This window comes from Aquila chrysaetos, chromosome 10 (genome assembly GCF_900496995.4).
Source record: "Aquila chrysaetos chrysaetos chromosome 10, bAquChr1.4, whole genome shotgun sequence".
Lineage (NCBI taxonomy): Eukaryota > Metazoa > Chordata > Aves > Accipitriformes > Accipitridae > Aquila > Aquila chrysaetos.
In genome coordinates, this window is record NC_044013.1 from 9,598,543 (window position 1) to 9,622,443 (window position 23,901).

General features: G+C 39.8%; 1 protein-coding gene across 5 annotated transcripts in view; it reads left to right on the forward strand.

Moving 5' to 3' along the window:
- Positions 1-7,027: 7,027 nt before the first annotated feature.
- The window catches only part of FXR1 (FMR1 autosomal homolog 1), a 38,575-nt gene continuing 21,701 nt past the window's right edge, over positions 7,028-23,901 (forward strand). For 4 of the 5 annotated variants that reach the window (XR_003925275.1, XM_030027326.2, XM_030027327.2 and 1 more), the window contains exons 1-4: positions 7,028-7,195; positions 17,147-17,199; positions 21,935-22,028; positions 23,272-23,343. Coding sequence is in view for 4 of the 5 variants with exons in the window: in XM_030027326.2 (XP_029883186.1) it covers positions 7,145-7,195; positions 17,147-17,199; positions 21,935-22,028; positions 23,272-23,343 (270 nt within the window). In the remaining variant the exon portion in view is untranslated. Of the gene's footprint in view, positions 7,196-7,326; positions 7,347-17,146; positions 17,200-21,934; positions 22,029-23,271; positions 23,344-23,901 lie in introns of those variants that run through there. The other variant, XM_030027328.2, reaches the window with a different exon arrangement.

Genomic DNA, 23,901 nt, shown 5'->3' on the forward strand with positions numbered 1-23,901 from the left:
TGTATTTATCTGCAGTTTCTTTATATAATAACAATATATACAATAAATACATATATATGTATAATTATATATATAATATATATCTGTAGCTCAACAGGTGGGACTTTTCAGAGGAACCTGAAAACATGTGTATACAGAATGTTTTACATATTTTTCTGCCAACAAATTAGCAAAAAACTGTCTTCTCAACTTCCTTTCTTGAAGAGCACAGATTAAGCCCACTACTTAAAGTCATTCTTACATCACTTCCATTCAGATACTATATAAAATACCTGCCTAAGTACTTTGCTGTATTGGGGCCTTCAAAAAGTAAAGCGTGGCAAGCCAGAAACCTGCTTTTGGAACTCTCGACAGCAGAGTACCTTGAGCTGATAACCAATCTCTTCTTGAATTATTTTGTGCTTTAGATTATATCAGGTAATCCTATAAGAACAGAAATAAGATTTTCAGTTTGTTTGCTTAGAGTTTCACACAGATGCATTGCTAACGTCTTCCTATCTGTGAGTTCCCTCCTCGCTCTTCCATACTGCATTTCTTCATTTGGATTGATGTGCATCCCTCTGCTACTCCAGATACACTTTTGTTTACGTGCTACTGTTTCATTGTTTGATGTCCTGAGGCACTAAATTCCTATACCTCGGATCATATATTTATGATAGCAACATGCCCACTGTCCACTGTCTTTCGCAAATCTTGCTCAGGACTTCATTGCCTTTTTTTAGAGTAGGCCTTGACTTCAAGAAATTAAATACTAATACTCAGAACCAGGGATTAAACATGCACATTTTGATGTTTGCAGAAGTAGCTACTAATTAACGTCACATAAATCTACATTACCTGAAACCCTGCCTTGGTCCAGTCCAACACTAGAAATGCAGGTATCTCTTTACACGACACTGACACTAAAGGTTAGCCCAGGTGTCAAGTCAAAACAAAGGTAGTCTGGACTTGTCTGAGGATCAAACAAGGACCAAAATTGGATCAGCAATCAAGAAAAAATAATACTTTCCTTTCCTGGTTTCCACTGAAAGTATTCAGAAGACAGAAATTATTAATTTGGGTTTGTGTTGGTAACAACAGTGATAGGAAGGATATAACTCTTAACACTTGGAGATGAGAACTTCTAGGCTTGGATATCTAAAGTTAATACTATGACAGGCCTTTCCCCACCATTACTTCACCATGACTTCACACTACCACAAAGGTCCCTCTCTGGTGCTCAGTGCATTTCACTTCCTGGCTTGGAACAAAGTCAAGCACAAGGTTATTTCTGATCAGTTGCATCCACAGTAGCATTCAAAAGAGGCAGATGTAAAGTGATAATGAAAATTACCACACCAAGCCAACCCCATGAAAAGTTGTATTGTGAATGGATGAGCTTCAGACCATTGCATAAAGTCCATTAAACAGCAGTGTTCTCATTTAATTTCATTAAAATTTCAGTGAAATGATTTTGCAGTTTCTTTGCATTGTGCCAGAATGAACATGGTGCTTACTGCAGGCATTGTCTAGTGCTTCTCTTTGCTTTTAGAATGACATCAAACTTTCAGTTTTATTTTGCTTACTTTCCTGTGCTGCTACTGACAAAAATAGGAAGACTGGCCAAGCAGTGGTAAGCCAGAAGTTCATCCAGTATGAAAAAAAAGGTTCATATGTTGTCATTCAGTGTGATATTACTTTCACATAGTAGCCTGTTGCCTGGATGTATATTTTTCTTTTGCTGAGCATGCATGTTATCTTGTGGACTTTGAACAAATGAAACCTGAATCATATTACTCATCATTACTTCAGCATAAATACAGACTGTAGTCAAAACCAATTTTCTTTTAATACTGGATCTTGATGTCTTCCTTATACAATTTAATTAGCTCAGTGACTTTTTCTTTTTTAGACTGCAGTAACAGGAAGTAGAATATAATAGTAAACACCTACTGCATTCTGTGGATTATTAACACTTTTTATCATTCTAAACCTAGGAGGTTTTTAACCCTGTAACTGTGAAACATTTTAAGCTCATTGTGTCTAGACACAGACAGATAAATGTAAGTGCTATCAGCTGTAATACACAAAAAATAAACTAGCTCCAAAGATTTTCCCTTTCAAGGTACGTGTAAATAACTACAAAATCTAATTGACAATAATGGGAACATTTATGATTTCTTGTCTCTCTGATTTCCATATCAGACAGAGGGTTTTAAACTGCACTGCACAAAAATGTTTTTACATACACTCACTTAGCAACACCTTTTGTGGATCCTATTTTCAGAAGCGGTGTCTGCTTACAGTACTTGCAGATGTATCTGGGTACGGCACACTCAGTTCAGCTAACCTCCCGACAAATATTCATTCATTTGTAAAGGTCAGGAATGCATTTGTAAAAGGCTGCTGAAAATTGGTAGAGACTTCTTCAGCCCAATATTCAAACAGTGCAAAAATCACAGTGAAGGACAATATAAAACACAAGCTTTTCTTTAGGAGTTTTCTTTCCATTTTTACAACTACCACTGGCTCTTTCTGAAGTGGCAGCCCAACAGGATGGTCTGTATCAAGACCATGTGCCTTAATACCAGTGTTGTGCCACAAAATATTAGATCCCCTGCCCTACTTGCACAAGTCTATTGGAGCTGATTTCACATGTCTCACAAACTTCCTTCTGCTACCCAAGTACAATATCTGGAACAAAGAAAACATATGCATAAATGAGTAAACCCCACACACTTGGAAGCATGTAATTTTTCAAAATAACTTCTTCAAGACTTTTTCTGAGTTGTAATGTAGTTTTTTTCATCTGGTAAGACGTGAGGCCAATAAGATCTCATCTCATAATATCCTTCAAGTATTCATCTGTACTGCTTGTCTCCACTGAGGATTAGGGAGGCACAGTAATTTACAGAGGGTCTAAGTGCTGCCAGTTGCCTAAGCTTCTGCTAAGGTTGGAAGGCTCTGGATGGATGTCTCTCACAGGTATCAGCCTTCTGCCAAATTTTCAGAACGAGCGACTGAACCAAAGAGGTTTTTACCCACTTAAAGGCAAAGCTAGATTAATTTTTTATCATTATTTTACTTTTTTATGGCACAAGTTGCTAAGTGTCAGCATTTCCCTTCACTGAATGGAACATAAGACCCAGGTTATTACACTCTGCATTTGTAAGTAAAGGTACAAGTCTGAATTTAGTCGCCTTTGATTTTTGCCTAATTATTTTTTACAAAATGTGCTAAGAAAGTATGCTTCTGGGTTTTTATTTTACTGAAGGGTAGGCAATATGTTCAGTAAAACACAGCAATACCGCTTGTTTTGGTATCAGCAAAGGCACTAAAGTTAATTGGCAGACGAGTAACTGATCAGTTTAAAACCACAAAAATTTTTCAAAACCAATCAACCTACTAGTAGTTTAAGAGGGCTATCAATTTGTGCATCTTTTCATAACTAAATCTTAGTTAAAAAGATCACTGTTTTGAGGAGATAATGTTGTTGATTTCATAGTTGTCTCACGCTTACCCAAGTCCCTGAAAACGGCTAAAATTTGTCTGCTTTTGGGTAAGATGAACATCTAACAGAGTCTGCTGTCAGAAGGTCCCAGAATGACAATTCCATTCTGACCTTCAGTTACACAGATGGTGAGATTTCCATGAATTAATTTTTGTATGAACGAGAGCATATCCAATCTTGATTTTAAAATTGCTAGTGATAGGAATCTAAACAGGCCTTTATAATTTTTTTCTCATACCTGGGTACTTGCAGATTGTGGCCAAAAATCATTCTTTCAAAATATTAAAACTCCGCTATGATACTGTTTCACTGAGAGTTACATTTTCAATCCTTGTTTTTGTGGTTTTTTTTTCCTGAACCCTCTTCCTAAATTTTAGACAACGACATTTAAGAGGATGGGGGTGGGGGTTGGTTGTTTATTTGTTGGAATCAATACTTTCAAAGTCTCCAATGTTGAAAATATGGTTTATATAGCACCATTATAAATGCTTTTTCCATCCTAAAAGTAGGCAGGCTTTATTAACTTTCATTATTTCATTTTGAAAGGCTGTTCAGAAACTTCCTCAACCTCCCATTTTAAACTCTAATTTCCAGACTAAATTTATTAATAGTCAGCCTATACCTATTTGGGAGTCTTTTTGCTAGTCATGTTTTCTGTTTTTTATAGCCTTAGTCTCTCATTGATCGTTATCCCTTCTGTGTGCCTTGATGTATTAGAAGACAACAATCCTAATCCTTCAGTGTTTAATCCTTCACCCTTTATTTTGCTCACTTAAATAAGCAAACCCTCTTTCTGCTCTTTCCAACCAAGGGCCCCAAGGATACAGAATCCTGCTATTTTTTGCTTACTGTCCTTTTGGCATGATGAAGCTTGCTCTCCCTCCTGCCTTGCCGAACAGTTTCAACAGAGGACAGGGAGTGGTTCAACTGGACTTACTCATAGCATCTCCCTGACCAGAACTGCACTATGAAACATAGGTGGCAGTTTCACTGTGGGTGTTGCAAAATGAAAAAAAAAAAAAAAAAAAAAAAAAATCACATTATGTAGTCTTGTGAAAAAGTTGTAAGTAGCTACTATCAGAGGAAGACTCTTGAGTTCCCAAAGCCAAGTAGAGAAAAGATCCTCTCTTTTCTGCTTTCAGTAAATCCTTAATTTAATTTAGTAGTTACTTCTAATTTACATTATGTGAAAACTAAACTTAGAACAGATTCATCCTTGCCAGTCTGGCTGATGTGCTGCAAACTGTTATGGCCCACAACCTAATAATAACCCTCTTCTACCCCCATTTTTACCTAGGTATAGCAATCTGCCTCATTATTAATCTGTAAACAACCCTGTCACTTTAACTACTATCATGTGCACACTTCCAGAAAAACAAATTTTATCAGGCAAATTCAGATGCAGATTACATTGGCTCAAGCCAGTTCTCGTTATCACTATTGACCAGAACTGTCCCCCATTTTGCAAATGTGGACACCCAGGCACCTCCCACAGTTCTGAAGTAATTTTTTTAATCTGTGTCCTGTTTTTACTCCTGAGGACAGCAGCTCATGCATAGTTTGGTTTTGCTTTTTTTTTTAACCCTGAAACCTTTTTTAGCAGTTGACATTGAGAGTCTGTGTCTTGGAAGCTGAACCTCTGGCTATTCAAGCTTGGGGCAATGAAAATTTTTGGCATAGAATTTTTGTAACAGAACTGTTTGCTTCATATTATCAGGTTTCGTAGTTTATCCTGGAAAGTCCCAAGTGCCCTCTGCCAATAGGAAAAGCACCTACCATTTTCCAAGAAGGCGTCTCTTACCTATGTGTGGCCTACGCACCATTGACAGAATAAATTGTGGGTCATTTCTAAAGATCTAAACAATATTTATAATAAAAAGTACCCTCCAACATTCCTGTGGAATAAATATTATGTGAGAATGAGAATATTCTTGCACACAGCATGGGAAAAGAGTAGATCACAAAACTGTTTTTTTTCTAAGCACTACCTCATAGCCAAACAAAGATACGAGTTATTGAGTGGAAAAAACATGGTGTTCTCTGGAACAAGCAGAGCCTATTGGGGTTTTTTTCCAATTAATTTGTGTCTCATTTCCCTTCGTGCTTCACCACAATGACTCAAGGCTCTACTGTCCATGGAGCCTATAACTTTGGCTCCACCTATGACCTTCAGTTCTTCCCCAACAGAACCCTCCCAGCCCATCCCCGTACCCTCAAATTACTCACTGGACAGCACAAGCACAGAGTATAAATGCTCAAAAGAGTTGCATGCTAACCATCTGGCAGGCGTGGGGGTTAGCCAGCAGCATGCAAGCAAAGCCAATGTTGTTGAACCCCTATCTTTCCTTCAGTTGTGGCACATTTGAGTCTCCTTCCCCAGTAGCCAGCTTTCTCAGGCCTTTTCCAGGCCTCTATTATCCGAAATCCTCACCTCTCTGACAGACATGGTTAAAACTGGCAAAAAAGCTACAGTGGGAGATTAACATGGAGAAACTAAAAATGAAAACATTTGATGGGTAAAATACCATCATGTACTCCTGTTCATTTGGGGCTGACATCTAACAGGAAAGATCAGCAGAAAGGACGTTTGAAAGTACCATTACTGATATTTAAAGCTACTGCAAAAAATGCACGCATTTGGCAAAGATACAGGCCTTTCATCAAGCTCTGCATGACTAAGCTTATGCGAGCATTGAGCTCATAGCAAAACTCGGGTCCGATTGTGTTGTGAGGGTCATCAAATAGCAAAGTCATTTTATTTTTTTTTTTTTTTTTTTTTTTTCTCTGCAGCAGTACATGGAGGAAGAAGGCACAGTGTCTGCAACGGGGCGATTCCCCACTTTTACGTCAGCATAGCGGGCAGCCTCCCCGGGGGGCCGGGCCCGGGCGGAGGGGGCCGCTCGGTGCGGGACCAGGAGCAGACGGCGGGGGTGCTCCCCGCCCCCGAGGGCAGGCCGCGGCACCGGCAGGGACAAAGGGAGCCGAGCGAAGAGAGCGTGAAAGCGGGGCGGACAGGCGGATGACGGGCACCATCTTGACTGCACCGGGCGACAAGCCAGGCCGCCTGAGGCGGCTCGGGAACGGAAGGTGTCCCCTAAGGCCCGGCCTTTGGAATTCATTTTAAAACAAAACAAAACAAAAACCTAACAAACAAACCACCGCATTTTCCCTGCAGCGCTCACTGCGGCCTGCGGCGCCGGGGCCGCTACTTCCTCCATTACCACACGGCGGCCGCTCCCGCGGGGCCAGGCCGAGGCCGCCGGGCCACCTGCGCCTCAGGGCGGGCGGGCGGGCGCCGCAGACCCCCCTCACCCGCCGCGGCGGGCAGCACCGCGCCTCCCGCGCCAGCCGGCCGCTCCCACTCCCGCGGGCCGCGGCGGGGGGGGGAAGGCAGCGGCCGGCAGCCCTTCCCGCAGGGAACGCCCCGCTCCGCAGACCGTGAGCGAGCGCCCCCCCCCCCTCGACCAGCGGCGTGGGCAGACCCACCGCGCGCCGCGGGGGGGGGGGGGGGGGGAGGAGGGGCGGGGCGGCGCCGCGCCGGAGCGGCCCCCACCCCGCGGGGAGGCGGGCGGAGGGGGAGGGGGAGCCCGCCAGCGCTCCCCCCCGTGGTGACAGTTTCTAGAAGCACGTCCCGGCGTCCTTTGCGCTCTCAACATGGAGGAGCTGACGGTGGAAGTGCGCGGCTCTAACGGGGCCTTCTACAAGGTACCGGCGCCGGGAGGGTGTGGCGGCGGGGCCGGCGCGGCGGGGGCAGCGCGGGGGGCGGCCGGCCGGCGGTTTCCGCGCCGGGCCGGAGGCGGGCGGGCGGTGGCGGCCGTGGGGGGAGCCTCTGCGCCGGGCCGCGGAGGAGGGGAAGGTGAGGGGGAAGGGCGTTGGGGGAAGGTGTCTGGGTGTGGTGGGGGCGGTGGCGGAGGGGGCTGCGGCGGGGAAGGGGGGTGTCGGGGGCCGGCGTGAGGGGAGGGGGGCCGGGGGCCGGCGCGGATGGAGCGGGGCGGCGGTGGCTGGGGAAGGTGGTGACGAGGCGGGCTGATACGGGCTCCTCTCAAGGGAGGTTAGTGTGTCGGAAAGGGAGAGCGCTGGGAGGGCCGGGGGGGAGCAGATGCACGGCACGGGGATTTGCTTAGTGTTCATTTTGGAAAGGGTGGGCGGGTGTGGTATTTTTGGAAGAAGTAGGGGCTCCGGGTGGGATGGGGTGAACTGAGCTGAAATAATAATTTTAAAATATTTTAAATAATTCTCTAAAGATTTCGAGTTTATTTATGTCATCAGAAAGCTTCCTTCACCATCACCCTCCCTGGAATGTCAGGATGTTACAGGATCAATGCAAAATACTCCCAGCTGTTGCCCGTCAGTCATTTTCCCCTAAGCCTGGCTTCAGATATTAAAGAATCCCAGCTCTTTTTATGGCAAGAGCCTTCTGTCTTCCTTTCCAGGAGGGCTGATTCCAGCCAGTATTGTGAGCACGCAGTGTAGCTATGTTCTGGGAGTATTTAATCTCAGGACTCTCTTTAGCTATTGTGCCTAACCGCATACACAGTGTGGTATTACACATGCAATATTACACTGGGGGGGGAGGGGGGTGTCTTTTTTTTTTTTTTTTTTTTCCTCCCTGAGTTTCCTGTGTGCAGCTGTGGATTTGGCTTGGAAGTCAAGTGGTAATTGTACAGTATGTAAAGGCAGTTGGTGTTTAAAGGATTGTAACCAGCTGACTTCAGGAGTTAGTTTTTTCAACTGGCTGCCTATTAAAAGAGACAAATAGGAGATACTCTTATGAGGAAAGAATGTAATGGAGTAAGCTATATTCCCTTGGTAGGTAAGCCTCTTAAATTTTTACCGCAATCAGTAGATAATAAATTTTGTAAATCGGGTACATTTTTAGTTGGACTTGAAATACCACACAGAAACCCACATCAGAATCGTTTGCATTGAGAACAGGATACTCCTAAATAGAATTGATGGTTGGTTTTGTTTTTTTTTTTTCTCTCTTCCCCTGCCCGTTAAGGAAGCCCAGAATTTGGAGACACTCTTCTTAGCTTTCCATTTTCTACCTTGTGATCTTGGACAACTTTATAAACCATGGATTAGTTGTTTCTTCTGCTTAAGGGGAATGTGAGACTAATGGGAGTGTTAGGAGATGTACTGAATTATTGGACTGAAGGGATCTGTGTGCACAGAATTTATTACAATAAGCCCGATTTAAAATCTGCAACGATGACGCCTCCTCCTAAGTCAGTGAGAATTGTCAGGGTTGGATTAGCACCATCATGTGTTCTAGCCCTGTGAACAGTGACTAACAAAAGCAGAAGTTTTACTTAAAAATGGTGTTAATGGCTTTGAGATCAATGCAATGGGGCTTAAGGCCAGTGATGGCATCTTCATAGTGGATGAAGTCAGGTTAGAGTGATTGGACCCATAGCGACCAAAGCCCCAACTCAGAATAATCTACTGTTAATGTGGAGGGGAAAAAAGCCCCACAGAACCCCCTCAAAACCAAAACTGAATAAACCAAACTGAAACACAATTTCAAAAGGTTATTCTTGTGAGCTAAATGCAGTGAAATTTCTGTCAGTGACTCCATTTTGTGAGTCCTACTGTTGAGGTAGGCAGAGGTTATGCGCGCATTTTGGAGCTAAGTAACACTACTAGTAATTTTCTGTTTGTAGTTTCTGAAGCAAAGGAGGGAGGTGTGTCAGTCTCATTTAGAAAGTATCCTATTTTGGACACTGATAGCATTTTTAAGAGGAGGATAGGCTCATCATCTAAGCCCTGTGTCACTGTATAGGAGGTGGCAAAAATTTTCTGAGGAGAAAAGCAAAATTTGTGAGATGGGATGAAATTTGAGGTTTGCTCTCAGAACAGTCTGAATTCAGATTCATTAGGACAGCAAACCTCCCAGTAAAGGAGATGAGAAGGACTCTGCTATGCCAACAGAGATAAAAACCAAAATAATTAGGTAAACAATTACACGACAGGATTTTTTTAATGATTTGTTAATATGATCTGCAACTTAGCTGTAGTAGAACAAATGTAATGATTAAATCTGTTAGAGCATTATAGTGGGGTTTTCAGTAGTTATTAGAGATATGACCATGGTAAATGGTGTTCATTATAGGTTCTTTTGTTCCTCTGATAGTTGTTCTTCATTTTAGCAAAATTCAATTTTAACAGGGAATTCTTTGCACATGTATTTATATGTATACACTATGGTTGCTATAAATTAGTAAGGAAAACCATGTTCTCTATTAAAATACATTAAAAGTCAAAATCTTTTTCATGATGCATAAATCAATGGACAGTAATTGTGGTTATAGTCCTGTACAAAAAATATTATGATCTAAATTTAACCTTTTACTTATAAATCTGCAAACTAATTTATGCCTTTTTTTTCTTTTGCTTTAAATAAGTAATATAATCTGGAGAACAGGACAGCATTTACCTTGTATTTTATCCCAGGTTCTCAACCAGTATACAACAGAGCCAGTGTTTAGCCACTCCCTGCAGCTCAGAAGACTTTGCATATATCGTAATATTGAGCACCCATTTTGTTTAGAGAACAGATGGCACTGATGGGGCTCAAAATGGTCATGGTCTTCAGAAAAAAAGGTGAGGTTTGTGTTGTGGAACAGGCAGGAGAATGGACAGGGTTGATGAATCCTACTAGTTAAGGGTTTGCGTATATTAGAGGCGTGGTGAGGACTTCCTGAGAGCAGAACAGTGGATGCTTTCTAGGTGAGTGCTAGATTGCAGGTTGGTTTTTATCTCTGGAACTTAGAGTAGACTTTCATGTCAAATGGCCAAAAAATCTGGATTTCTTTGGCTTCTAAGTGTGTAGAGAGAGTGAAAGTTGAATACTGCCAGCCTCATCTTGGCCTGCAGTGTTTTCAGGATGATGATTCTCTGTGTCATTAAGATTATTAAGTAATTCACAGATGGTTGAGGCTGGCAGAGACTGTGGGAGGTCATGTGGTCCACACTCCTGCTCAAGCAAGGCCACTTGCCCAGGACCATGTCCAGATGGCTTTTGAGTATCTCCAAAGATGGAGACTCCACAGCCTCCCTGGGTAACGTGTGCCCATGCTCAGTCACCCTCACAGTAAAAAAAAAAAAAAAAAAAAAAAAAAAAAAAAAAAAAGTGTTTCCTGACATTTCTACAGAAACTCCTGTTTCAGTTTGTGCACATTGCCTCTGGTCGTGCCAGTTGTGAAGGGTGTCTGTGCAGCTCTTGGCAAGAACAAGATGAAAGCTGTTTCATCCAGTACCTTCGTCAGCCTGCGTATGCTCACTTCTAGGCAAATTCGAGCCCTGATTCTGCACGTTATTTATGAGTGCAGATGTCAGCTCATGTGAAATAGGTTGGGCCTTAAATTAAAATGAGACCAAGGTACATAAATTGAACACCAGATAACTTCCTCTACCTGAATCTTTCAGTGGCATCTGAATAACTCTGAAAGATCCATTGTATTCTTCGTTGTAGGGACTTACGTGTGCTGAAAAACCTGACTCTGGCATGCAGCGTGCTGTTGTGTTCTTTCTGTCCTAGAGTAGTAGCCGTTTAGCTTATGCAAGGGCATAAAATAAATAAAAATGTGAATTAGAATGAAACTCAACCTTTAATTTACAGGTTCTAAAGTGCTTTCTTCTTGGTCTGTTCCTCTTTCAAGAGGTGTGGTTGTGCTGGTAATAGGACTAACCAAAGCGCTGGTAGCAGGAGTTGGCATAGGCCTCAAGGTAGAGACTAGCCAAACTGTTACTAAGGGAAAAAATGATGAAAGAGAAGTACCCAGCATTTCTCCACGTGTACAGTGTCAAAGCATGATGAGCAATTCTGTGTGAGAAAAAAGTTTATGCATTAATAAAAAAATATAATGGCTTTTTAATTTTTCTTACAATTTTTAATTAGTGGCTTTGAAAACAACTCTTGAGTTCTTCTGAATGGTTTTTAGCTTGATTGTTATTAAAATAGGAAAGTATCATTAAGAGTGTAGCTTACACAGCTGTTTGTACCCAATTACTACACCAGGAAACATGGTAACTGGAATGACTTAAAAGAAAAAAAAGATCTCAACTGTCTTACAATGGTCAGCATTTATTTATTATATCTAGCCTTAATGGGTGGGAAATTTCAGACATTTTAAAGTTGTTACTGATCTCTTGATAGTTGTGTAGACTGGTGCAAGAAGTATCTGTAGTCATGATTGCTGTTGATGAGCCATTTTCTTGACCCTTTTAGGCTGATAAAAGGGAGATGCCACAGGCAGTGATTATTGATTGCTCATGTACATAATCAGTGGAGGGTGTCTTTGAGAAGTTTTGCCCTTTGGGAATACGCATATGAAGAAAGCAGTATAAGTAATGTGAGTCATTTAGACTTTCATGAATAAGCCTAAACCAGGGGATTCAGTGCTGAAGTTCTTGCATAACTGTCATAAGGACCCTTGAATTTACATATGATAATTATGATTATGAATGGAAATAAGCAGTAATGTCATAGATTAAACTGTGGTTGCTAAAATTGATATAATAGTTCAGGATCTCTTTCTTACCTGATGCCTGCTTATGATGTTTGTGTTTTGTGGCAAGCTAGATCTGCTTTCTTTTATCAATTCCTTGTATAAGCAGGTGCAGCTAATCACTTCTAATGAAAATAATGTTTTATGAAGTTCAGTCTTTTTTGTCCAGTGATTTGATTATTTACAAGTTTCCTGTGTGTGTTTTGATTTACTTACTTATTTTTCCTGGAGGGTCAGCATGGGATACATCCCTTAGTAATAATTATTTCATGTACTTGAAACAGTTGTGTATGAATGTTAGTTAAAAATACTAATGGTTCTTGCTTCTGAAAGGAGTGAAAGGGTTGGTAATTGGATATAGGCTTCTTGACCTTTATGTCACTGATTCAGAAACAGTCCATGGTACCAGATGCCAAAGCATTTACTGTTTGAAATTTGCTCAGCAGTGGGTAACATGATCTTAGTATAGTTTTTAGTGTGCAGGTATGTGTGACTCAAAAGCCAACACAGTGGCTATCCCTGGAAAGAATGTTTGCAGCTAAACTAACAACACCTCATTTTCAGATTGCACCATCCTACCTGGGGGTCAGATAAGAGAGCAGGATGAAGAGGGAACTTGGATTGCATCTGTGTTACACAGATTTTGTGACTTTGCCTGGAACTGGATTTAAAAAAAAAAAAAAAAGTGTGTGTATATATACAGAGACATACAGTTCACTCTAAGGGCACTTCAGTAAGTCTTGATCCGTTTATGTTATCAGCAGATCCTAATCCTAAATCCATGAGCAAAACCCAGGTAAAAGGGAAAGAGTGTGTGTGTGGGTGTTACGAGATGAAGAAGTCTCAACTGTAGTGATTTTGGTGGCAAATAATCCGCTCCTAGTTTCCTGTCCTTTTGTTCATACTTAAGACAGTATGGCCCTGTGTTAGATTTGCTGGATCTCTGATCCCAAACCTAGGCAAGAGTCCTAGCGATGTTACCCCTCGTTTTATAGTGCTAGTGTTGGGAGCCTGCTTTCTGCCAAGTGGCAGAGACGGGTCTGAACCAAAGTGCCTGGGGAGCCAGCAGGACATTAATAGCCTGTAGTACAGTATAGTCTCCTGTCTGCCTCATGAGTTGGGCTGCAGCAAGCAGGGTATACATGGACTTCCAGAGATCCAGCTCACAGCGTAAACTGTGTGACTGACACTAATATCTGGACAGTCCAAATCATAGGTCTGGCAAGATGAAGTCACATAAATTTTTCCTCCCTTCCTGCCCTCTATAGTTTTGTATGTGGTGTAAAAGACACAAATGTTATGTGTAAGCTTACTTGCTGATAATACAGTTCATCCCTATGTGTTCTTTGATGCCAGTATATTTATTGATGATGTGTTTGGTGGTCTCTTGTTAGCTCTGCCTCATCACCTCTGTTTGGAATGAGGATGCATGGGATGATGTGTGAGGACCATAGAACATTTCAAACAGATATTGGCACTATCTATCTTAGGCAACACTGCTAAATTAAATTTCAGTAATGGAGTAGCTTGTTCATTTGAGCAAAAGTTAAGGTGATGCATCATTACTTAATTTAGTAGAAAATGTTTTTGATACAGTATCAGACATGACTAGTGCAAGCTTAGAGTACAAATCTATTTATATAGGTTACCTCACTGATAAAGAACTCCTTCAAAACTCCTAGTTGAAAACCAGAATATTTACTTTTCTGTTTTATTTTCATCATGCCCTTTCTGAAGAAATCCTTGTGAATTTGTAGGATTTAACATAACTGAATGTGAAAAAACCTGCTTTGTATTGCAATATCATAATGTCACAGGTTTTTTGTAAAACCTTTTTAAAGAAAAAAATCTATAGGCTCTTGGAATACTTCTTTAAAAATTACACTAAATCTCATCCTGACATGCATGAAATCTATTTGTCTGATTTTATCTTGGAGTTGTAAGTGACAACTGATAATGCTTATAGTAAACATCAGGGTTGTAGGTAGCAAAGTAATATGCAGGAGTTTTTACTTTCGTCAAATGTTTTGATGATACTTTTGGCATGTTTCTTGGCAATAATGGAATAATTTCTTACAAAACTGTATTTAAAACCTATATTGAATTCTGATTATTTCTAGTTGTATTTCAAATGATCCATACAGTCTATAGTACCTCACAGACTGCTGTGCTTCAGTTACTGTAAATGTGATTTCTTCCCCACAGCTGTAGAGAAATTGATAACAGTAGGAAGAATTATGCTTGGGATTTTTTACTTCTATGTTACTCCTTCACTATTAGTCTTGTGTTTGTACAGTTAGACTCTGATCGGACTTTTTTCAGGCCTCACAATAATGCAATTATTTAAATAGTTATGTAATTTTATTTAATGTTTTACATATGTCCATTTGTGACCTGAAGTGCATACCTAATGAATGTTACATTTGATTTTGAGTGTTTCTCATATATAAATACTGTGGAGTGAAAGAGTTTGAGAATGCCAATTGAAAATGCTATTCAGATAATTTCAAGTTACTGCATACATGTCTGCTAGCTGTGAGTCTGCATTATATTCTCATATGGGAAGAGCAGTGTGCACGCTTTGAACTGAAAGACTTCCTTGTGTGAAGGCGTTCCTGAAACCCACATGGTGTTGTAAAATGTACAGACTCTTTGTCGGAATTTGTACTTTCGATTTTATGAAAAAGTGTTCAATGTTTCTGTTTAGGCAACTGACGTTTGTGCAGTGTCAGCTGTTAGTCTGCTGCTAGTCATATCTCTGCATTATTATTTCACATCAGCTTTCCCATTCTTCAGCAGGACGTTAGCTTAAAAATCAGTTGTGAATATTAAACCTGTTTGTACTGTTACACAGAAAGACAGACTTTACCTAGTAATGGACTAATTATCTGAAATCCTGGAAAGTCAATGCAGTTGGGATTCTTTTTTTCCACTTCTTTTGTCTTATTAATGAAACATGCAGCTAGTCAGTGGATTGAGGATTTTCTAAACTCTGTAAAGCATTATGTTCTGAATGTTTTTCAGGTGTTCTGTGGTACCTGATTTTGAATCTCTCTTGATTCTGATTCTTCAACAAAAGAAAGATAAATTTATTCTGCAGATCTGAATTCAGTTTTAGCTACTATAGGCTGACGTAGAATTAAATACATATTCCCCCTGCCCATGTTGAGTACTGTGAGAGCATGTAATAACATAAATAAGAGGTAAGGTTCAGCTATGAAATAAAGCAGCATAATGAGGCAAAGAATAATATTGAACCACAGACTCTGGGAATGCAGATAAATGGCTGTCCATAGTAGGGAGTTAAATCTCGTTCTGTAAATACTGCTTTCTGTTCATAAGTTGTCATTCGGCAGAATGTTGGACTGCATGAACTTTGTGTGCAGTGCTGTGACTTGGGTGTTTTGTCCCTGGATAGAGTTTGAATGAATTGTAGTGGAACAATTTGTATTTCCTGCAATTTGTGCCATGTTAATTGATCTCCATATTGGGGCGTGTTTAAAGGGGACATTGGTAGCATAAATTTAGTAAAAGTTCTGCTTTACCTCTGTTAGCTAACACATACTTCAGGCAGTAAAATTTTGTACGCTCTTTGCACCATTAAACAGACATAACTTCAGTATTCCTGTCCAGAAACTGGCTTGAAACTGAAAGTCGCTGGTTACAGGTGTATTTTATTGCCAGCTGTTGCCATTGCTTACCTTTCAAAGAAATAGATTTGCCTTCCTTCCCTTGCAGAGGCAGGATGGCCTTTGAAAGGGTTTATTTTATTAGGAACGCACCAGGTGGTTCAATGAGGTGATTTCTGGTGACCTGCTTTGTTCAGGGTTACCAGTATGCTTTCTGCTAGAACCAGTCGTCTTTGTTGCTGGCAGATGGTTTTGAGTGAAGCTTGGGGAGCAGAAAAGCAGGTTTTGAGCAAATGCCTTCACATCATTGCCTGAGTACGAGTTCAGGTAAAAGGAGATTTGTTTATATAGGCCCTGTGCAACCAGCTGTCAGCATGGGCTCCTTTACTGTCCGTCCTTACATTGAGGGATCTCCTGTGTCAAAATTTATCTTTCCCTGAGCTGACACATAATACCTCTGTGGGCTAGTTGCTCTTTGCGCAGTTGATATGTTCTTTGTCCTCCTCAGTTGGCAGTTTCTTAAGTGGATATAATCCATTCAGCAGATTTCCTGGAACTTCTCCTAACATAGCTATGCAACTCTTACTCCTTTAAAACTGCAGGTTCCTCCTTGACCTCCTCTGCTTGGGCAAATACCAGGCTATAGCAGAAGCAGGAGTAGTTTGAAAGGTCTTTCTTGTCCCTTTATCTGCTTTTTTTGCAACATGCCTGCCTGCCTGCCTTAACCAAGAGTTGTAGGAACTTAATTTCTGCATGGGTACTTGAGTACAGCTGTATCTATCAGGTTGTTCCTTGTCTTTAGGCTTTCAACATAATCAGTGCCCCCTAAAGAAGCCTTTTGTTTTTCAAAAGAAAGAAAAGGAAGTGGGATTTCCCCTCAATTGTTCCTGAGATCATAATAGTGTAACACAAAAAAATGTGAAATATTGTATTCTGTCTGTTTTCTTGTGAGGTCCTGCAGATATTTGGCCTCATACAGTCCCCAATTTGTTATTCGAAAGATGATACCATAACTAGCTCTATGGCAGCCAGTATTGCCATATTTTATCTGAAATTTATTGCTGTTATACAGTTCTGAAGGACGGTTGTTTCTGATTCAGTTTTGTGTTGAGAAGAACACCTGTAAAGCAAATAGTGCTATGCACAGCTATTTGACATTGTATTGTGAATTGTACTAATTGCCCTGGTCCTGGATCTCTCATTTTATTCCTGTAAAACAGTTGTACACACCTGTAGATAAAATAGTAAACTCTAATAGTGAGTTTTCAGTTGTAAATGTGCTGGTCTGGTTTGAGCAGTCATTTGAAACAACCCCTGTGCACTGTATTTCTTAGAATAGCCAACTAAGAATATCAGCAACCTCATGCGAACAGTGGGATGGTGTCTTGGAACTTTCCTAAATTAGAACTGTAGTATTAGTGGTGGTCTGCTGTTTGGCTTAGTTTCAGGCTGTATTGAAGTTGGTGCCTTGTTTTGACTTTACATGCATTCTTATAACAAAAATGTTTTTGTTTTAGGGATTTATCAAAGATGTTCATGAGGACTCGCTCACAGTTGTATTTGAAAACAAGTAAGTATTTTATTAAAAAAAATAATCATTTAAGTATTAGGTTGTTATTTTGGTTTTGTGCTTTTGGTGGTTTTTGTTTGTTTTGACATTAAGAGGTATAGTTTTAGAAGTACAGGCTCACTATTCTGTTCATAATCTCTGATGAACTACCTTCTTGAATTGCTGTATCAGAATTCAGTTCATCAGTTGCACAGTCCTTTATGTTTTTTGGTATCTTTAGTGATGCCCATAGATGTGACAGCTAAATTTAATTAAAATAGTAATCAGTGGCAGAGGCCTGCTACTCTTATACTAAAGCAGAAAAAGATGGAAAATATAAACAATTCTCTATACGTCTGATCTGAGGAATGCTGATCAGTGTTCTCAGCCAGAGAGAAATAGATAGAAGTGTCGTGACAGTGGTTGATTTTAACTGTTAAGAAAATAAATATACGTGCATGCCCAGTCTAAAGACCCAATATTTTTTTTAGTGGAAAAGTGCAAATCTGTAAGCAGATCTGGAGAAAGAATTATCCATGAGGCCCTCTTCATTTCATATATAAACACAGCAGTGCTACTAGGGACTTGCAGTGGCAAGTCAAAGGTAATCCGCGGGATGGTAAAGTACAAATGAATACCTATTGTTCAGCGTTCAGACTGATAACACCATGGATTACCTGGGAGATTCCAGGGATAATTTAAGATATTCTGGGAGCTAAGTTCTCTTTCCTGTTTCCCTTCCAGTTGCTAGGTGGGGATCCTAAAAATGTGTCAGCTTTTGATGTGAAAATTGTTAATAAACTCTGCCAGCACCAACCTGTAGATTAGTCTTTGAGCCTTTCTTCAAGAAAGATTGCTGGGTAATAAAGGTAATACTAGGAAGTGTGCAAGTGTGTGTTTATAAACAGTATTTTATAATCCTGAATTTATAATCCTAGGGTGTGTATGGGTATACATATATGTATGTACATGTATATGTCTATACATATATGCACATGTATAAAAATAAATCTGGGGGCCGTAGGGGTAGGGGAGGGAAGAAGTAATCCCAGGGTTTACCCTGCAAAGTCCAGTCTTTGTTTCTTTCTAGCATGTGTTTTCTAGCCCTTCTTTTATGAAAAATAGTGAGAAGATGAGGTGGCAACAATAGTTTGTACTAACACTTACTGAGGTGGTTATGGAAGTTGTTACTGTCTCCTAGGTTTTCATACCCCCACCCCCAAAACCTAACAAAAAGAAAAAACAAATTGGGTCCTTCATCCAGCCATGGTCTGAGGAGATGTGACAAATCTTCAGTTTCATGTTCAACATCCATATTATTTTTCTTTAAGGTAGGAGGCTCTTTGCCTTCGAAGCATATGCTCTCATGTCAGAAACCAAGTAAGCTAAAGGAAGTGCCTGTAGTTCATAGCAGGGGTCTAACTGTTGGCAAACGCATTTCCAGTGTTTAGTATCCATGTGTTTTACAGGAAGTCTGGCGGCAGCAGCCGCCATGTTCCAAAAAGGGTGGGCTACAACGTATGTCAAGTGTTTTGTTGACTAAAAATAGGTCTTTTCAGGAAGTGTGTATACAGTTCTAATCAAATTATTTTGTGATGTAAATCTGTTAAATTATTACCCTTTTTATTGAGTTAAATTCATAAGGGCTTTAGTAGACCCGAAGTTGGCAAGAATGTACTGTCCTGAATGCATCATTCTGTTGTGATAGTGATCAGCACTAATGAAGTAAATGCATCTACTCCACTAAAGGCAGTCTAAATTGTCAGTTTGCATCTTCTGCTGTTGTTAACCAGTCTTTATTTACAGCTATGGTAAGGTTCCCGAAGTTGGTGTGCTAGCACAGACTGCTAGTGATGATTTTGTGGCCACAGTAGTAATTAATCTCTGGGCAGATAGCCTTGATTCATCTAAGAGACATTTTTTTGGAGGTAAGGAGGCAGAGAATGAATGCAGAAGCTTCAGGAACTGGAAAGTTTATTACTGTGTAAGACGGAAAATTGGCTTTTGAGGTGCAATTTCATATAGGCCCATTGGAGTTTGAAGTAGCCATACTGAAAGAAAAACTTCTCTGTTGTAAGAAGCAAGCACCTCCCTTTTTTGTAATTTGTGCCAGATATTTGGGATAATCCTTCTGGCTATTAGGCACCAGTTCTGTCACATCCTCTTAGTAGGTAATTTGTAGCCAGTCAGAAATAATTTCTTAAAACGTCTTATTTTGGATTTCACCAGTGAGATGCTCCGATTTTGGGCTTTTTGCCATCAAAACTTTGACGACTCATGTTCTAAGAACTGAGCCTTCTGTGCACTTTTCTACTGTTTTATTAAAAAATACCAAAACATCTTGCAGCTGATAGGGGTAAGTCATTACTGGCCCATCTGCTTCTAGTGGATGGAGTTTCTTTAGATGTTGTCGGGGTTTAACCCCAGCTGGCAATTAAGCACCATGCAGTGCTTGTTCACTCCACTGCCCCCCCCCCCCCTCATGGAATGGGGGAGAAAATTGGGGGGGGGGGGGGGGGGGGAAGTAAAACTCGTGGGTTGAGATAAAGACAGTTTAATAGGACAGAAAAAGCAGGGAAAATAATAATAATGATAGAATATACAAAACATGTGATGCACAATACAGTTGCTCACCACCTGCTGACTGATGCCTAGCCAATCCCTGAGCTGCAGTGCCCCTGGCCAACTGCCCCCAGTTTATATACTGGGCATGATGTCATGTCGTATGGAATACCCCTTTGGCTTGTTTGGGTCAGCTGTCCTGGCTGTGTCCCCCTCCCAGCTTCTTGTGGACTCCCAGCCTCCGCTAGCAGGGCAGTATGAGAAGCTGAAAAGTGCTTGACTTAGCTGTTGCTAAGCAGTGTCTATACTAAAACATCAGTGTGTTATCAACATTATTCTCATCCTAAATCCAAAACATAACAATGTACCAGTTACTAGGAAGAAAATTAACTTTATTCCAGCCAAAACCAAGACAGATGATTAGAGATGGAACCAAAATTAGCCTACTGCAACTTCAAGTGTATTTTATTGAAGGTACAAGGTATCTTCAATCATAGCATCTCATTATGGGCAGTTTATAATTTTCTGTAATCTCCCAGTCGCTAGATTCTTTAACTGCAAGGCACAGTTTAAATTCTTAAGAGAACTTTAAGCAGCTCATTTGAGATTGCAACATTTCTTATCCTGTTGTTCAGTTACAATTATTATGCTCACACTGTTACTAAACTTCAGTTTATATATCCTATAATTTAGGGAATGCATTTTGTCCTCAAGTCTTATGATTTGCCTTTGCATCTGTGAGAGTAATAACTTCACAAAGGCAGGGAGGGGAGTGAAAAACCCAAACCCTGAGTTTGGTGACCATTATAGTTGCAACAAGGGCAATTGAATTGCAAGTGATTTTTACAAGCCCCCTTCACCATTTCTCACAAATAGAATGAGATTTAAATAACATTTTGTGGCCAAAATACCTTTCAACTTCAACAAAAGCTGTCCATAATGTTCATGGGGTTTTCTTGTTTTTCAAAGTTCCACTATAGTTAAAAGAAAAATAAAGTGTATAATAATGGCTAGAGCAAAACTATATGGATACCTTGCATCTTTATTAAGTGAGGTACTTGAGTGTAAGCTGTCTTTTCAGAGAAAACACATAAATGTATCCATCTTGTAGAAAGTTGCAGAAGTGCCTTTTGCTCTTAATGCTGAGACTTGTTCCACTAACTTAGGCTGCTCTGTCTGCATGTATTAAAAGTAAGAAAAATGAATTACTTGCAGTAATCCTTAGTGTTACAAGTTGGTTCTGGATCTTGTCTGTACCTGATGTGAACTTTGATGGAGATGGTCATAAATGATGGACATTGGAATGCTTTGACAGATATTGTCAAAGTCCCTCAGACATTCTAAGTTAATAAGTTTTTTGGGGGGGTGTTTTTTCCTCTGGTTTTATTTCAACCTGTGTAGAGTCTTCAATTGGGTTGCTGACTAAAAAGGGTGAGGAACAGCTGATGGTATTCTGTGACACTCAGAGTAGAAGGAAAAGGAATTTCAGGAGAACACAGAGGATGTGAATTGCTCCGGTAGTCTTTGTAAAATGCACCTAAAATACACACTTCTACAAGTAGAATGCTTTGTAGAGCCAGCTACGGTAAAATAAATAGCCTTTCTGTACAAGAAGGTAAAATTTTAGTTTTCTATTTCTAGTAATAATTGGTATTGAGAAGCAGATATAAAGGTATGTTTTGAGCTGAATCTGTCTGCTAGACACTTATTGGGAAGTGTTAACAAGTTTGTAGGTAGAAATGTAAAGTTTTGTTAGCAATCAGAGTCAAACATTAATGGTAAGCTGTTGAAGTGTTAAGTATGAGGTGAAGAAATGGTTGAACCCCATGCTGGACTGCAAAGATAAGCTTACAGCTGTATAAAGACTTTATGACTTGAACAGTAGAAATGTAAGTACATCATCTAATAATCTTTTCACTGGGGTTTTATGAGAGCCATTTAGTGAACTAAGTCAAGTTAAATTTTTTCAATTAATTTAAACATTTTTTTGTCATTAAATATCTTCCCAGGTATTATTTTTTGTCTTGATAGGATTATTTTGTTCCTTTGCTTATAAGGTTTGCTTTCTAGCAGTGAAGAAACAGACTTGATTATATGGAAAGAGCATGTTTTAACTAAACTCAGAGTTCTAAAAATAAAACTAAGAAAACAGGAAAATTCTAGAACTAACGCGTAACATCTATTCAACTTTCAGTTGGCAACCAGAGCGCCAAGTACCCTTTAATGAAGTCAGATTACCACCACCCCCTGATATCAAGAAAGAAATTGGTGAAGGAGATGAAGTGGAGGTGAGTTTATCCTAATGAACTGTTCTGATACTTAACTGATTGTCCGTTCAAGGCGGTAATGATGATCGTAAGTACGTTAGCAAAATGAAGATTTAAAGTGGAGCATATCTCTAGTAATGGACTTATTAGGCTTTCAGTGAAACTGTGACATTTCAGGGTTTTTTCACAGAATTAACAATGGAACTTTATCAGAATCTAAAACTTAAAATTGCTGAGAGTGTTTCAGAATTAGAAAAAAAACTAGGTAATTTTCATTTTTGATCTGAAATGTAACTGTTGGAAATGTTCTGATGTGAAGATGTAATAAAGCTCTTCCAATAACAAGAGTTTTAACCCAGATGAAATATCTGGTACAATCTGGTAGGATATTGTGTAAATTATACTGTTTTACAGAGAAACAGTGTTAATTAGAAATGATGTATAAAACTAGGAAATTAAAAGGTGCACGTCCTGTTCCCAGCTTATTGTAGTATCTTTAGTAATTTAGTACTCAGTTTAACTTCTGCATTTCACTTTACTTGGTGTTAAAGTAATGAGGTTCTTTACTAGCCCCAAACTATAGTTTGGGGCTAGTAATCTGAGAAACAACATAGTATAAGTGCTGGGTTTTTCTGTTATTTTCTTTGAAATACATGCTATTTGTTGGCTTTGTTAGAGGTTAAATGTGAAGGATTATTTTCTACCTCCTTGCTATTGCAAAATTTCTTGTTTAGTCTGCATGCAAATGACTTTGGCCTGTCAGAAGTGTGTAAGGACTAAATGAAACTTACAGAAGATGAGGAAAACAAAAGTTTTAGAAGTCACCTGTTCTATATCTGATCTTGTGTTAACTTGGTAGTGTTTGTTAAGTATGGAATATGTAGTCATATGATGACTTGGTTCATTTCAGTAGTCCTAGGTATATCAAGTAAGCCAAGGACAAAACAAAAATCTTAATTGTGGAGTTACTTCTATGTGTGAACTTTCAGTGTGAAGGCAGTGTTTGCATTTAGTGACAAATTGCCCCTGAATAAGCATTGAGCCAAAGGTTTTAAATCTGTTCACAATCCTTGTAGGGTAAAATATTGAAAATTTGTGCAAGAAGCACGTCTGGATAAATTATACAAAAATTACTTCTGTGTAGCACACTGTTCCGTTTTAATAAAGATTAGAAAAGTTGGAATGTTCTTTCTTCATTATACATGCAAGCAAGTGAATTGTGTCTATATGTGCTTACAGTGCTTCTTACTACTTTCATTTTCAGGTTTATTCTAGAGCAAATGACCAAGAACCTTGTGGCTGGTGGCTGGCAAAAGTTCGAATGATGAAAGGAGAGGTAAATTATTTTAAAACCTACTGATTTCACGCTGTTATGTTAAATACAGTAAATATGAAAGGTCTTTGTGATGGAAAAAGTATGAATAAAGTACTACCAATACAAAAACATGACAAAACAGAATTATAAGTTGAAATCACTTTGGAATGACCTATGCTGCATTACACAACTGAGGGATGTGTTTTTATAGCTGAGGAAGTCACTTCCATTATTAGTAGTTTATTTGCTTGGAGGACTGTATGCATGCATAAGAACAGGATTTCTAACAAACCTACTCTGTGAATTGAACTTGGTGCTAAAAGTTAAGTAAAGCAGTACACTTCACCTGTGGTTAAAGACAGTGTTTAAACTCCATGAATGAAGCATGCTATAGCTATCAGTGTGTGTTGCTGTGAGGGTGTTTTTGTGTATGTATTTCTACTGAGTGTAGTGGAAAGATGCTGCTTTAGTTGGTTTGCTTTTACATACGTCAAGTTTGTATTTTACAGCTGACTCTTAGAGTTGCACCTGCAAAGTAACTTGTAGATTCAGACTCCTAAGGGTATAGAGCTATGACGG